Genomic DNA, 16,495 nt, shown 5'->3' with positions numbered 1-16,495 from the left:
GAGGGGAGAGAAGTGAAGAGGAGGGAAGAAGAGGAGAAAGGAGATAGGAGGGGAAGGGGAGAAGAGAAGGGAGGAGGAAAGGAGGGAGGGAGGGAGGAAGAGCTGGGTGTATGCAGTCAGGTTTTTCTTGTTCACTGCAGCAGAGCTGGGCTCTGCACTGGGAGGACTCTGCCTCCTCTCACCATTGCACCCTTCCCCAACTGCTTGTCCTTTGCAGTCTGATTGGAGCAGAGTTCCCAGCATCCATGCTCCTCCTCCCCTCCTCCTCCTGCTCCCTCTCCTCCTCCCTTCTCCCCCCTGCCCCCTCCCCCCTCTCCCTGCTCTTCTCTGAGCCGCAGTCAGTGTTCAGCTACTTTGGCAGATGCTTCTGTCTGCAGCGGCCGGAGCTCCGGGAATAACCCGCCTGGCTTTGAGGGGAGCTTGGGTGTCCATTGCATCTTGCCCCGAGCCCCGGAGACGGAGAGGCAGGGTGGGGAGGCCCTGCTGCAGGAGGACAGGTACCAAGGACAGCTCTAGCTCCCCAGCTATGGGTTGTGGGGGGTGTCTGTCTGTGGGGGGGCTCGTCCAGCCTGCTGCTGAGGGCCCAAGTGTCCCCCTCTGGTGGGGGCCAGCCAGGGTGCCTGCCAGTCACAGGAGCATGGGGTGCGGGTGGGGAGCGCAGCAGGGTGGAACCAGATGCCCTCTCAGCTCCTTCCCAGCCTCTGCCCATGGCTGAACCCTGGAAGTTATGGGACAGGGCTGGGAGTTTTCTTTTACTCTCTTGGATCTCACTACACAGCCCTTATTTGGTATGAGGGCATTTGAGTCTTGGGGGTGGGGGGCCTCTTCCCCCTTCCCCTCCCCATGCCCTTCATGCCCTCATTGGGGATGCTGGAAGTGCAGAGGCAGCTCCGGGTGCCTGGCTGGCAGGTTGGGCATTGCACACGGGATGCAGCAGCTCCCCGACACCTTGCCAGCTACCCATCTCTTGCACGCTCTTCTCCCTTCCGGGAGGGCCATAGTAGGAGCAACTGTGCTAGTCTGAGATCATGGGCAGGTGCTCTGAGGCCTAAGCCTTGATGGACTCTGGGCCGCAGCAGGCAGCTCTGAGAGGCAGCAGCTGGGTGTGTCTCCTCGGAGCTGGGGGGCCCTGCCCACAGACAGGACCCCCCTCCCCCTGTTGAAGCCTTGTTCCTTCGAGGCTGGGAGTTCTCTGCTTCCTTGCGGGAGGCTGGACCATTCCTCAGGGGCTGTGGCAGAGGCTGGCTCCCAGCAGCCTCCAGCCCCTGGCCATGACTCTGGTCTGCCTTCTGGGGTCATTTGTTTAATTTTTAATGACATGAGTTCCCCGGACAGATATCTGTCTGGGTGTAGAGTCTGACGGGTGGGGGTGCCTCTAAAGCAAGGAGACAGGCTGGCAGGGAGCAGCTACTGAATAAATGGTCGTCGAGTGAATGAATGAACGTGAAAGGCAAACGGGCAGGACTGGTTGGGACACAGGCAGTGGCCACCTGGGACTTTGGCCATGTAAAGAGCAGGAAACAGGAGGAAGAAGTGGGAGGAGCCTGGAGGTGACAGAGGGGCTTTGAGGGGCTCCCAGTCAGTCTGTGCAAGAGAAGGGGCTTGACCCCAGGCTGGCTCTGGTTCTCCTTACAGCCTCTGGCACTTACAGATATAGCTTCCTAGGGGGAGGCAGCAGCCTCAGACATGGAGAAAGGCCTGTGAGAGAAACCACCTCTTTCGTGACCACAACCCCTCCCCCCATTCTTCATCTCCCTTATCCTCACAACAATCAGGAGAGGGAAGTGGGGCAGACTGTAGATGAGAGGGAGTCATTTACAGAATCCATTTTAGAGCCAGCGGGGATGTTGGGGGCTTCTAGCTCTTCCATTTTACATCTGGGAAAACTGAGTGACACAGTCTCAAGACTAGCGAGGGGCAGAGCCAAGTGCAAACTTCTTGTCACATTGTATTGGCAGACAGTTCACCTAAATCAGGGAGGTTAAAAATAAAATTAGCACAGATTTCTGGGAAGTCCTGGTTTTGCAGATGATTATTTCTCTTTCCACTCCTCCTGGGGATGTAGCAAGAATTAGACGGTCAATATAGGAACGATCCTTTGAGCTGTTGGCAGGCAATCGCATGAAAACCTGGTGGGAGGGTGTGGAAAGGAAAGTGAATCAGGCTTGATGAGCATGGCTAGGGCCCAACAAGCCAGCTTTGTGGGGTGTCCCATATATTCATGATCTGTGCCCTCAAGCATCTTGACCCCATCTTAAACAAGCCGGCAGCTCCCTCTTTCCTCACACATGGAGACTGCCATGTGCTAGTCAAGCCCTGCTTTCATCCCAGGGTCAAACCCCTTGCTTGGGAATTCAAATGGACTTTAAGGACTGGAGAGTCCGAAGGAAGTGTGGAGGAAGCTCCACTTCCATTCCAACTCTGCCCAAGCAGCTAGCTTCAGAAAAACCCTGGTCAGAGTAAAGGCCAATTGCTGCTTCCCTGATGGGTGCCCTAAATCCTGGCACTCATTTTCCAGGTAGCCATTTCTGCCTCTTTAACTGAGGAGGCTGTCCTCCTTCCGGGGCATCTCTTGTCTGCAGCCTTCCCCAGACCTCGAAAGAAAATGTTGGTACCTCAAAAGGCATCCTCATACAGGTTTAAGACAAAATTCATCAGGGATGGTTGTGGGAAGGAGTTCAGTGAGAGACCCTTGGACCCAAAGCCCCAAGGAGGGAGAGAGCCAGGACCCAGCCCTGCTGGATAGTGACCCTGAGACCCTCCACAGCTGTGCATTTAGAGTTAGGGTTAGGGTTAGTCTGCTGGCCAGCTCCTTCTCTAAATGAATGCATCTTGGTCAACAAATTACAGGAAGAGAAAACGGGTCCCTTAGTCACCTTTGTCAGCTAGTAATAAAGTGCAAGATCTTTTCCACTTTTCCACTCAGCTGCCCTGAGAGTAGAGCCCTGAGTATTCTCATGCTGTCCTCAGAGTGGACCTCCTCTGTCTACACCTAGTCAGGGCCAGCTGCTCTCCTCTTCCCTCTGTCTTCTTCAGAGTCATTTGTACTTCTTGAAAAGTACCTGGGTCATTAGGCTATTCGAGCCCAGAGGGGAAGGCTCACTACTTTTTGTGAAGAAAGTAACAGACTAAAAAAGCTTGCCATATCTTTCCATTGTCCATCTGTTTGCTGTTCTCATTTCATCCTTAAACGCTTTTGGACAGATTTTGTTTAATTGGCAATTCTCAGCGAGCTGTCTTTAAGCTGGTTTTTCCCTCCACAGGCTTCTATGGTTTCATAAAATGATGCTGCTTGTAATGGCCTACTGTCTTTATAAGATTTGACAAGTGAATTCATATTCTCAATTGGGGCTGCCCATGGCTGCCATGTTTCTCCATTTGGTGAGTGAATTAAAAAAACTTGATCTCACCAGTCATCCAGTAAAACCAAGGGGACAAAGAATGTCTGTTGCTCAGACTGGGATCTGTAGGTTCATGAACCCATCAATTAATCAATCAGTTAATCAGAGCAATAAGTGGATGCTCTGAGCCAGGCATTCTGATAGATGCTGGGGAAACACATACAAAAAAAAAAATGCAACAATTACTATTTATCTGTCCTCCTGTCCATCTATCATGTTTCCATCTACCTGTCTATCTTCTTTCTGTTTTTCATCATTTCTCTATCCATTCTTCTCTCCATATGTTTATCTATCCATCCATCATCCTCTTTGTCATCTTTTTCTGTCTACTCATCCTTCTGTCCATCTATCTATTTATCTACTCATCCATCTATCTTTCTATTTATCTTTCTATCTATCCATCCTTCAGCTTATCTATACATACTTCTATCTGTCCTTTTATGTATCTATCCTTCAGCTTATCTATACATACTTCTATCTGTCCTTTTATGTATCTATCCTTCTATTAATCATCTGCCTTCCATCTTTCTATTTTTCCATCCACTTATCTTTCTATCTTTTAATGTTTCTATCTATCCATTTTTCCTTCTGAGCATCTCTCATTCCATCTTTTTATCTATCAGCTGTCTAATTATTCTTTTGTCTATCTATCAATGAACTCAGAATCAGGATTACCTAGGCCAATGGACCACGAGTTGGATGCAGAACTCAACAAAGAGGAAGCTGCTGGAAACTTACTACATTCTTTTCATGATCCCCCAGCTTGTCAAAACAAAGATCTTTGTTCTTCAAAACAAAGATCCATTGCTACAGCATCACTCAGATGTCTGTGATTTGAGGTTGAGGATCATCCAGAGGAGGTGTGAGCAGGTAACAACCCATTATACATAAAGAATTATGAAAGATGTTATCAAATAGACATATAATCAGAGAAGAAGAAGAGCTGGCCATCATGCCCAAAAGGGAAGAAAAACCTTAGTGTGGTATACTCCATTGGTGTCCTGGGGATGTCAAGAGAAATTAAGGCAAGCCCCAGGCTTGGGACCACTCTCTTGGGTGGCCAGGACAGAACACGAACACTATCAGGCAGGATGGACAGACCCAAGTGGGCTACAATCTGCATCAAGGGAGGAAAGAACATAAAGTCACTGATAGGCTGATAAAAGTCTGAGAAGCCCCACGATTCTTCATTGGACAGTCTGGGGGTTTTGTCTGCTGGCCCTCCACTTTTTGGTAGAGCTCCAATATCCCTGCCCTCTTTATGGCTCAGGTGGCTCTTCTCCTGGCTGTCCCCAAGCCTCTCTTCAGAGCTCTCAGTCCTCAAATAACCTTCCCAAGAGGCTCCTTCTGAAGCTGTCATCCACTGTCTTCCCCATAGATTTTCTGGAAAACATCTTCTGTCCAATCTCTATGCCTTCTTTATCTCCTCACTAAGCCTCATCTCTTCCTTCCTCTTTATTGAAACTTCTCCCTCAGGTCACCAGATACATCCCTAGCCTCCATTCTCATCCTCCCTGGTATGTGACAGTGCTTCCTTCTCCTGGCTCATATTGTGGCTAAGCCCTTCTGATTCTCCTGTTTTTTTGACCACTTGTTCTCAGTCCCCTTTGCTAGATCTCCATCAGGGTCCCATCCCTTATAACTGTGGGTATTCCCCAAGGCTCTATCTTGAGCCCTCTCATCTCTCCTGTGTTCTCACATTCAGTGATATCATCAGCTCCCATGGATCCAATCATCTATGTAAATGATGGCCAGATCTAGGTACCCTTGTCTTTCCCCCAATCTCCAGTACTAGATCAGCAACTACCTATCAGATGTTCCAGCTACACATCCTGGAGAGAGCTCAGTCTTAGCATGGCCGGAGCAAGAACTCATCCTTTTCTCTTCCTGTCCAAATCCAGGCCTTTTCCAAATGTCCATTTTTCTTAAGGGTATCACCATCCTCCCAGTCATCAGACTCACAGCCCTACTTTGGTTAGATGGTACTGGATTTAGAATCAGAAAGATGTGAATTTAAACCCAGTCTCAGATATTTATTTTATTTTATTTTTTAATATTTTTATTTAAAATTTTGAGTTCCAAATTCTATACCTCTCCCCCCAAGGCAGTAAACAATAAGATATAGTTTATACATGTGCAACCATGTGAAACATTTAGTCATTTTGTACAAGAAGATTCAAATTAAAGAAAAAAATGAAAGAAAGAAAATAGAAAATAGTATGTTCCACTTTGTATTTAGACAGTGTCAGTTTTTTTCTCTGGAGGCATGTAGCATGCACCACCATGAGTTCTTTGGGTTTGTCTTGGATCATTGTATTGCTGAGAAGTGCTAAGTCATTCACAATTCTTCAATGAACAATGTTGCTATTGCTGTGTACAACGTTCTTCTGGTTCTGTTCACTTCACTATGCATCAGTTCAGGTTTTTCTGAAATCATTCTCCTTATCACTTTTTTTTTTAATAGCCCAATAGTATTCTGTTGCAACCATATACCATAGTTTGTTTATCCATTCTCCAATTAATGGGCATCCCTTTGATTTCCAATCCTTAGTCACCATAAAAAGAGCTGCTGTAAATATTTTTGTATTTATAGGTCTTTCCCCTCCTTTTAAAATTTTTTGGGGGGATATAGATCTAGCAGTGGTATTTCTGGATCAAAGGATATGCATAGTCTTATAGTCCTTTGGGTACAGTTACATTGTTCTCCAGAATCACAATTCTACCTACTGTGCCTTAGTGTCTTAGTTTTCTCACATCCTCCCCTAAATCCAACATTTCAGTTTTTTGTCACATTAGCCACTCTCTTAGGTGAAAGATCATACCTCAGAATTGTTTTAGTTTGTATTTCTCTGATCAATAGCAATTTAGAACATTTTTTCAAGTCTAGATCTGATTTTTGTCTGAAAACTGCCTATTTATGTCTTTTGACCATTTGTAAATTGAGGAATGACTTGTATTTTCTATTAATAGACTCAGTTCTCAATATATTTGAGAAATGAGGCCTTTATTAGAGATATTTGTTGCAAAATTTTCCCGCTATTTTCTGCTTTCCTTCCAATTTGGATGCACTGGTTTTGTTTGTGCAAAAAAGTTTCAATGTTATATAATCAAAATCTATTTTCCATTTTGTAGTGCTCTCTATATCTTCTTTGGCTTTAAATTCTTCTCTAGTCCATAAATCTGACAGATGAACTATTCCATGCCCTCTTAATTTGTTTATGGCATCACTCTTTATGTGCAAATCATGTACCTCTTTTGACCTCATCTTAGTATTTCATGTGAGATGTTGGTCTATACCTGGCTTCTATCATACAGTTTTCCAGTTTTCCCAGCAGTTTCTATCAAACAATGAGTTTTTGTTCCAAAAGCTTTGATTTGGGGGTTTATTGTATATTAGATTGCTATGGTCACTGACAATGATGTCATCTCTAATCTATTTCTCTGACCCACTGTTTTTTTTTCCCTTAGCCAATACCATATTGTTTTGATAATTACTACTTTACAATACAGTTCAGCCTCAGATGTTTATTAGCCGTGAAGCTTTTAAGTCACAATCTCCTCAATCCTCAGCTTTCTCATCTATAAAATGGGAATCATAAGAGTGTCAGCCTTTCATAGTGGTGAGGACAAAAGGAGATCATATCTGTACAGTGCTTTGCAAACCCTACAATGCTATCTAAATGCTAAGTATTATTATTATTATCTCTTTTCTCTTATTCTGTCTCTAACCAAGTGCCAAGACTTATTGAATCTGCTTTTCCTCTGTCTCTCTCCTCTTTCCTGGTCATAGCCTCACTGGTTTGCCTGTTTCTAGCTTTTCCACTTTCTAATCTGCCTCTCACGTGGCTGCCAGTTATGGCCACATCACTCCTCGGCTCACACCTCCTCAATGGGTGCCTCTTACCTCCAGGATAAGTCAGGGATCAGAGTTTTGCTTGGGACTGGCTCTGTTGGGGCTGGCTCTAGAGGCCTTCTTGGGAAGCACCCTTTGGGGTCATTTCCAGGTAATCCAAGTTTTCTCTGGTGGAGAACTTCTGAGTACTGGGCTCCGAAGAGTTGATCGGTCACACTTTCTCCAGGGTCCAGAGGAGGGAGGAAGGAGCCCATTACTCTCTTGGTTCCTGCCTCTCTTCTCTTGCCAGGAGAGTCTGTTGCCCCAGGACAGCCCTCCTATGATGGACCAGGGCTGTTAGGATAGTCTGTCTCTCACCATCCTTCCTGGCACCCCAGGCTCCCATCACTTTTCTAGAATATATCACCCTGCTCCTGCACCCACCCCCCACTCTTATCTGTCCAGCCCAGACCCTGCCATACCTTCCTTAATTTCTCTCAGACCGCTGCCCTGCACCTGAGTGTCCCTGTGTCTTCCCTATAAAATATAACCCACATGTCCCCCACTGAGTCCTCTGTGATCCTCCCTCCCACAGCTTGTTCCTTGGGCCTCATTACCTGTGTGATCCTTTGCTGGAGTCGGCTCTGTCTAGATTGTGAGCTCTCCAAGGGCAGGCTCCCCCCTGTGGAGGGTCCAGAGAGTGGACAGGCCTGGCCCACTGGCATGGAATGGGCAAAGACTGGGGAGCTCCCAGAGAGGCCTTCTGCCTTTTCCATTTGACAAAGAGAGAAAATGATTCTTACCACTTAGTGCTTGTGGTTTGGTGGTTAAAAACCTCTCCGAGTTCAGGCGGCAGGCAGGCAGCAGGTGGGGCAGAGTCCTCCTCTCTGGTCAGTCTCTGCCTTTTGTGCTGGGGTGGGGGCGGAAGCTTAACTCTTGCTCCCCTAGTGTTGATCAACATTAGTGGAACAAAGAGGAGGTGACCACATGTGGGCCACGGTGGTGGCTTGTGCTTATTATGTACTCAGAGTCCTGCTCCGGTAACCACTGATCAGCCTTCCTTGGAGGGAGCCCCAAGACAGTCATCCTCATCCTCATCCCAAGCACCTACTTTGTGCAGGCAGGAAACAACAGTTTCATGTGATGTTAGGGAGGAAAGAACAGGAGAAGTTGGGAAATGGCCTCAGAGCTGAGCATGTGAGGTGAAGGTGAGCTGGCAGGGCACCCATCCAATCCCAACAGACTTCCTGTTATGCCTAAAGAGGCATTATTGACACCAATAGGTAATTGAGACATATTCCATCTGGTCAATCCAGAGGAGCTCAACAGTCTGGGGGCTGATTTTGATCCCTCTTCTACTCAATATTTGCCTTTTGTAATCTCTGTAAAAGGGGACTCATTGCAGAGCATTAATGGGCAATAGTGAAGGTTCCCAACTGTCAAGGGGATAAAGTAGAAGAGATCGTTTGGAAGCCTTGAAGAAGACCAGAAGAACCACATGCTGGGTCTTGATAGAATTGGCAGGGATTGCCGAGCTCCCATCAGTGTTGTCTGATACCCCGGGATTGAATAAGGAAAGATACTATCATTGTCTTCAAGGAAGGGAAGAGAACTATGGGCCAATGAGCTTGATTTTGATTTTTAGGAATGTGTCAGAGTTAACTGTCACAGAGACAGCTGGTTAATAAATGATGATTACCAAGAGCCAGCACAGCCCCCAAACTGGATCCTCTTTGGGAGAGACTTCTAAACTAGTCCAGATGCCAGGGAGATAGAATTTACAAAGTTGTCATTGTTGTTTTAGTAAAGTTTATTCCCATAGAAAAGGTGGTGCTTTCTGGACTACACAATAGCACAATTATATGGAGTTGCAGTAGTTTTGATGGTTGGACTCAAGGAATAATCATGAATGGTTGGATGTCAATGAAGAAGGTCTCAAGCCAATGTTTGATCCATTTATACTGGGGAGCTGTACTATCCACTATCAGTGACTTGGATAAAGGCATAGGAAGCGTGGCTTGTTTGCTAGATCAAAGAGTCCTTGCCAGCCTAGAACACTGGGCTGAACCTAATAAGTGGGGATCCAATGGGGACACATATTTCTTAACATTTTTATTTAAAGTTTTTTTTTGTTTGTTTGTTTCAAATTCTGTCCCTCCTACCTCTCCTACCTTCCTGAGACGGTAAGCAATCAGATATAGTTATATATGTGCTAGTAAGGAAAACATTTCCATCCTAGTCATTTTGTATAAGCAACTGAAAGAAAGAAAGAAAAGAAAGTGAAAAATAGACCACTTCAGATTGTATTCATCTAGTGTCAGTCCTTTCTCTGGAGGAGGACAGCTCGTCCTTTGGGATTGTCCTGGACCATTGTATGACTGAGAAGAGCCAAGTCATTCCCAGGAGAGCATGGTTACAATGTTACTAGTTCTATAGACAAACCTCCTTTTACTTTACTATGTATCAGTTTCTGCAAACATCTCCTTTCATTTTCTTATGTATCAGTTTATGTCAAATCTTCCAACTTTTCCTGCCACCACAAAAAGAGCTGCTCTAAATATTTTCTGGTACACCTGGGCCCTTTCATCTTTTTATGATCTCCTTGGGATATTGACTTCTCAGTGATATTGCTGGATCAAAGGCTATGTATAGTTTTATAGCTAATAGGAACAAACTTAAAGTTCTGTCAAGGGGTTCAAAAAGCCACCTGCTAATTCTAGACCTAGAAATGACCTCAGAAGGCATCAAATTCATTTTAGAACTGAGGATGTTAAAACTCGGTGAGTTTAAATGACCAGTCCAATGTTACCTGGGCAAATGGCAGAGGGGAGTTCTAATATGGGTTTTCTGATTCTGGAGCTAATGATGCTCTTCACCAAAAGGTGGGGCTCACCGAAAACTTATCTGAGGAAGATCTGGGAGGCCAGTGTGACATCCTGGCCCAAAGAGTCAGTGCTATTTTGGGCTGCCCTGAGGGGCAAGAGTTTCAAGAAATGAGGGATGGTCATCCCTGTGTTTCCTGGCCTGGTCAGGCACTATTTGGAGTATTCTGTTTGGGTGTTTGAGATGCCATCCATAGGAGGGCGATCAGAGAAGACCAGTTGGAAAAAATAGGAATATTTAGCTTGGGTAAGACAGGGCAGTTCTTCTTCTGGTAATTATCTTTATTCAGAATTATTGTCTTTTGAGAAAGAATCTAACTTTGCTCTATTCAAGAAGTAGAGATGATATCAAGGGGCTCATCTGGTATTAGGAAGAGCCATCCTATGTCACTAGTGACCATACTGAGCTGGCAGCTTCTCCTTAGAGCTTCTCAAAGAGTATTGGGTAGCCGGCTACCAGGTATTATTTTCAGCTATGGGTGAGATCAGGAAGCCATCAAAGTCCTTCCCAACTCTAAATACAGAAATGTGCAATGACAGGTACAGGTAGATCTCACTGTTCTTGGGCAGGACTTGAAGAATACAGACTGAAGCGGTCTATTTTTCACTTTGTTTCTTTTCTTTCTTTCTTTGAGTTGCTTATGCAAAATGACTAGGATGGAAATGTTTTCCATACTTGCACATATGTAACCTATATCTGATTGCTTACCATCTCAGGAAGGGAGGAAGGGACAAAATTTGGGAAAAAAAACTTTAAATAAAAATATTAAGAAGCTTGTGAGAGCTTGTCACAGACAAGAGCAAAAGTGGGAGAAATAGAGGCTTTCACAGGCAAGAGATGCAGTCAAGGGAAGATGAGGGAGCATGGGATCAATGGCATCTATTTTCTCCTTTTGTGTGTGGAGGCAATTAGGGTTAAGGATCACACAGCTAGTGAGTGTCTAAGGCTGGATTTGAATTCAGATCTTCTTGAGTGTAAGGTTGATTCTCTACCCACTGAACAGCTTAGCAGCCCCTATTTTTTCCAAAAAGTGTGAGATGAGATATTCCAGTGAAAGTGTGGGCCAATATCACAAGGGTGGAAAGAGCCGATCTGGATCTGACATCTTATTTTGGGGGACATTGAGACTTCCTAGGGCAGGGGTGCTGTGCAAGGGAGAGAGTCCAGCTTCTGGAGTCAGAGGATCTTGGAGTGAGTAGCATCTCTGCAGAATGAGTATCCCTGGTTTAGTGACTAAACCCCCCCTGACCTTCAGTTTCCTCCTTGCTGTCCTCTGACCTAGAATGGGTCTTAAAGCTACCCCTCTGCCTAGAAAACCATTTACTTATAGCAGAGGAAGGTCAGTCTGTTTGGGGAAGGGGAGGGGAAGGAAATAAGCATTTATTAAGCGCTTATAAATTGTGTATCAGGCACCATGGTACTATATGATCTTATTTGATCTTCACAACACCTCTCCATTTTAATACTTAAAGAAACTGAGGCAGGCAGAGATAAAAGTGACAGAGTCTGCTGAGTGGTCACATTGTCCATAGTGAGAACTTGATAGGTAATGATGGATTTGTATTGAATTGACTCCAACACCAGAGACCAGGGCAGGACCCCCAGGGGTTGTCTGTTAAGGTGAGTGTCCTTCCTGTGTCCACGTGAGGGGCAAACTGCATGGCCATGAAACTTGCACTTGAGGACGGATTTCAGAACTTCTCCGAGCCTTCTAGAGTCAATCACTTCCAGCCCAAATCAATCACCATGAGCCCAAATCAAAAGAGTTCCATTACAGGCAACTTGAACCTTCTCCAGGCTTCTAGAAATGGGGAGACAAGGCAGGTCCTTCCATTTTAGGTGCATTTTGATTTCTTCTCTAGTCGGGGTCCACCATTTTACTGTATAAATTTCTCCCAGATGAGGAAACGCCCTCCATCTATGCAGATCACTAGCTGCTTCTGGGTCCGAGGGTCCCTCAGCCATCAGTGTTTACAGGAGGAACTGAACCCGGGGCTTCTTACCTTGGAAAGGCCAGAGGCCTCCTTCCCATTGGAACCTGATTCCGCCCAGCATCTCTAATCTGTTTCCCTGTCCCCCCAACCCAGCGCTTCGGAGATTCCCAGCAGCGGGAACGGTGGAGATGCCGGCTCTCTGGTGGGGAGCAGAGGCCGTGCCGAGCTCGGGGCGCCAGGATGGAGCCCTCCCGACTGAAGAAGACCAGCTCTGAGGAGGAGGAGGGAGACGAGGAGGACGACGGCTACATCATACCCCGCAAGAAGACTTCAAAACTCGAAATGGTCCCGAATCTCAGGAGAAGCAACAGCGGCCGGTCCAAAAACAAGAGGCGCCAGTACGCTTTTGGCAGCAATGAGAAGGTGTGCCTTGCCCCCGCCCACTCCCTCCCCGACTCCTCGACTCCCCTCCTCTCTCTTCTCTCCTCCCCTCTCCTCTCCCTCCTTTCTTTGTTCCTCTTCCCTCCCCTCCTTTTTTCCTCCCTCTTCTCCCCCCCTCCCCTGGCCATCTCCCTGAGTCTCTCCCCTCACTGGAGGCTTCAGTCCGCCATCCTTTGGCTCCTCCATTCGTTGCTTCATTCGCTGACTGGTGATTTCATGGTACCTCCCAGCCCGGCCCAGCTTGGCCCCTACCCGGCGGGACAGTGAGCAGCCTCTGGCCGGGAGCTCTCCCTGCTGGTGAGAGCAGCCCCCAACTGAGGGGGAGCCGAGGCTGTAGGGGAGGTCTGTGCTCGGGAGGTGGCTGCAGGGAGGGACTCAGAGCAGCGCTGAGACTTGACTCTGAGGCTCAGTGGCCACATCCTGGCAAAGGGGTTGAGGACGCTTTCCCTTCTGCCTCCCAGGAGTCACTTGACAGGCCAGAGGGCCTCGGGACAGGCAGCCCCCGGGGTTTTTTCTTTTGGGGGGGGCTGCTTCTGGGAGCTTGTGGGCAGAACAGGCTCAGTGGTGCCCAGGAGGAGGAGTCCCCAGGCAGCATCCCAGGCTGGGTGTGATGGAGAGGTTTCCTGGGACCTCCAAGGGACCGTCTGCTTTCCTTGCTCACAGGAGAACCTCAGCTCCTGGATCCCAGAGAACATCAAGAAGAAGGAGTGTGTGTATTTTGTGGAGAGTTCGAAGACTTCGGACTCGGGGTAGGAAACATGCTGGCGATGGGACTCTCTTCCCTGTGTTCCTTGAGCATTTTGCCATGAGTCAGCCAGGCAGAGCAGTGCCCCTGCTGCGGGGCCTCCTGCCCTTCCTATGTCCAGCCGGCCCCTGGCATTTCCACTCACCCTCATCGGGTCTACATTTCAGAGGTTTGGATTCTGGGACTTCCCTACCCCTGGGTCAACCATGGGGCAAAGTCTAGGCAAGTTTCTGGTGTTTTCAGCACTCTGTGACAGGGAGATTACATTTAATTAGTCTAAATGTAAAGTCTTTCATAGCGGCTCAGAAAGTCAATGCCAAAAAGGAGCCTTTTGGATGCAAGAGACTAAAGGACATTTGAAGGGACTACAAGAGGGAATCAGCCTGGGAATCAGCATACTGAGGAGTGTCAGCAGGCCCTCTCCACTGCCACACCCTCCCTACCTCACTTTGGTGATCCCAGTAAATATCAGACAGGATTTCCCATTTGAGGAAGACTTGGAGTCTGAGCCAGGGGGTGAGATTTACACTTATTCTTGTAGGATCAGTCTGGTTGCTAGAGAAAGGTACCCAGTGATGGTTCTGTGATGGGCTAAATGAAAAGGTTAAATTCAAGAGACAAATGTAAAGACCTACACTGAGATCCAAACAATCAATGGAACAAACATACCATGGAGATCAGGGTTAACCTTGGTTCATGTAAAAAGGGCGGGGCAGTTTCAGTTAAGGACTAATTAGAATGGGTTGAACTTAGAAGGACCCACCTTCTACTTCTTAAATGACTTTAGGTCTGTTACTATTCCCTCCTCCATAAAGCTTCTCCACTGCCCTATTCCGACTGAAAGAGACTTATTTGTGAGCAGCCTCACTCACTGTCCCTTCTGCTCCTCCTCCTCGGGGTTTTGAGAGCAGGGACTGTCTGATCCCCTCTCTCCAGACACACAGTTGGTACCTTGGGTGCTCATGGCTGGACTGTGGCTGATGGGAGGTGTGTCCTTCCAGGAAAGTGGTGTGTGAGTGTGGTTACACACGGGAGCAGCACCTAGAGGAGGCGACCAAACCCCAAGTATTCCAAGGAAAAGAATGGGACCTGAAGAAGCACGTCCAGGAGATGCCGACCGATGCTTTTGGGGACATTGTCTTCACAGGCTTGGGACAGAAGGTGGGAAAGGTTGGTTCTCCGTGACTTTGTTGTTCTTGGGGGATTCCCATTTCACAGATTCTATCATGGTGATGTCTGGATTCTCCTGTCTGGTAAGCGAGGTCATTGAAACCCAAAGGGAAGGGGGAAAGGAATACACATTTATTAAACACCTATTGTGTGCCAGGTACTGGGTTAAGCGCTTCACAATGATTATCACATTGGATTCCCCACAACAATCCTGGTAAGCAGATGCTGTTATCAGCCCCATTTTATAGATAAGGAAATAGAGGCAGAAGTTAAAGTGACTTGTCCAGGTCACATAGCTGGCAAGTATTTGAGGCAGAATTCAGGTCTTCCTGACTCCAGAGCATACTGTCCACCAGCTACCATCTGCCTTGCTCCCAAATAGTGCCCATCTCTCTCTGCCAGGGTATCAGCTCCTTTTTTCCCAGCCCCCATGGGGGAATTTGCTTTGGGTGTCTTCATGGTGACTGAACAGCTCTTCTTCTGGAAGCTCAGGTTAGCCCATTCTGACTGAATACAGGTCATGGGCTAGACCCAGTGCTGGGCATTGCACTGGGCACAATGTGACTATTTTGTTTTGTATCCCAGGGCCTTGCTTACAGTAGGTGATTAATAACTATTTCACTAGTTCAACTGTTATGTTGAACTGAAAAGACTCGGTTTCTGCCCAAGACTTTTAGCCATGAGAGAAGGTGTAGCCTGGACTGTGGCCCAGACTCCAGTTCTCCCTCTCCTCAGAGGAGGGAGGGAGGGAGCTTCCAGAGTGACATCTTCCCCTTCTTTCAGACAGGAGTAGGGCTCCTTTGGGATTCCAGACCTTCATTCTTCACCTCTGAATTAAGGAAGGAAAGAATGTCTCATGGACCATCAGATTTCTCTAGCTTCCTCACAGCTGGAAAGGACAATAATTCAAGAGCAAGCATTTATTAAGCATCTTCTGTGAGCTAGGTGGATACACACAGAAGGGAAATAGTCCCTGCCCTCAAAAAAATTGTAATCTAGCCAGAGAAAACATTATAGGTATGAACAAATCCAATCCCAGATACATTTTTGGGAGAGTGGAAAAAGGTCACTAGCAGCTACAGGGTCTGGGAAAACCCTCACAAGAGAAGGTGGCACTTGAACAAATCTCAAGATTCAGATAAGTGTCAGTGAGCAGGAGCGGCATTCCAGGTGCAACAGCCAGTGCAAAGGCGCAGAGACAGGAAATGGAGGTTGTGGGTGAGAAATGTCAGATAAGCCAATTAGGCTGATTATAAAGTGGAGGGAAGTGGAAAGTGAGGGGGGCCTTGAATGCCAAGCACTGACATTTGTATCTGTCCTGGAAGCAATAGGGAGCCACTGGAACTTCTTGGGAGGAATCCCAGAAGAATTCCCAAAAGGGAAGAAGTCAGCTTGCATAGGATCTCTGCACCATCCCTTGTGACAACAGATCCTTGCAGGCTCTGCTGGGCCTTTAGTTAGTTCATTCTTGGTTCTCTGTGTTCTGCTCCTCCTGCAGTATGTTCGCGTGTCTCAGGATACGCCCCCTGGGGTGATCTACCATCTCATGACGCAGCACTGGGGGCTCGACGTTCCCAACCTCCTGATCTCCGTCACCGGGGGAGCAAAAAACTTCAACATGAAAGTCCGACTAAAGAGTATCTTCAGGAGAGGCTTGGTCAAGGTGGCACAGACAACAGGTAGGAAGGTTGGTGGCCATGAGGCAGACCAGGACCTTGCTCCCACCCAGTTCCTGTATGTCGCCCTCATCCACCTGTCTCCCCAGCCACCCACTCCTGCACCCATCCATCCCCTCATACACCCACGCGTCCATTCACCTACACATTCAGGCAGTCACCCATTCCTGCGCCCACTCATCCACCTGTATACCCATTTACCAACAATCTGCCTGTCCATCCAGTCCTCTATCCTCCCCAGCCGCCCATTCCTGCACCCATCCATCCCCTCATACACCCATATGTCCATTCACCTACACGTCCAGCCATGTGTCCACCCACCCACCCATTCCAGCCCTCTACCCAGCAGAGTGCCCCCTGAGCCATCCCTATGCCTTAGGAGCTGAGCAGTTGGGCACTGTGTTGATCCAACC

General features: G+C 47.4%; 1 protein-coding gene across 3 annotated transcripts in view; it reads left to right on the top strand.

Annotated features, from left to right (window-relative positions):
- Positions 1-249: 249 nt before the first annotated feature.
- TRPM2 (transient receptor potential cation channel subfamily M member 2) overlaps positions 250-16,495 on the top strand; it is a 44,436-nt gene continuing 28,190 nt past the window's right edge. Inside the window, exons 1-5 of one of the 3 annotated variants that reach the window (XM_031968343.1) lie at positions 250-497; positions 12,204-12,473; positions 13,155-13,240; positions 14,238-14,397; positions 15,905-16,085. In XM_031968343.1, the coding sequence (XP_031824203.1) occupies positions 12,291-12,473; positions 13,155-13,240; positions 14,238-14,397; positions 15,905-16,085 (610 nt within the window). In that variant the 5' untranslated portion in view covers positions 250-497; positions 12,204-12,290. Of the gene's footprint in view, positions 498-12,203; positions 12,474-13,154; positions 13,241-14,237; positions 14,407-15,904; positions 16,086-16,495 lie in introns of all 3 variants that reach the window. The other 2 variants (XM_031968342.1, XM_031968340.1) reach the window with 2 other exon arrangements.

Source organism: Sarcophilus harrisii, chromosome 4 (assembly GCF_902635505.1).
Source record: "Sarcophilus harrisii chromosome 4, mSarHar1.11, whole genome shotgun sequence".
In the NCBI taxonomy this organism is placed as follows: Eukaryota; Metazoa; Chordata; class Mammalia; order Dasyuromorphia; family Dasyuridae; genus Sarcophilus; species Sarcophilus harrisii.
Note: the sequence above shows the minus strand (reverse complement) of the source record. Positions and strands in the feature narration are given on the sequence as shown.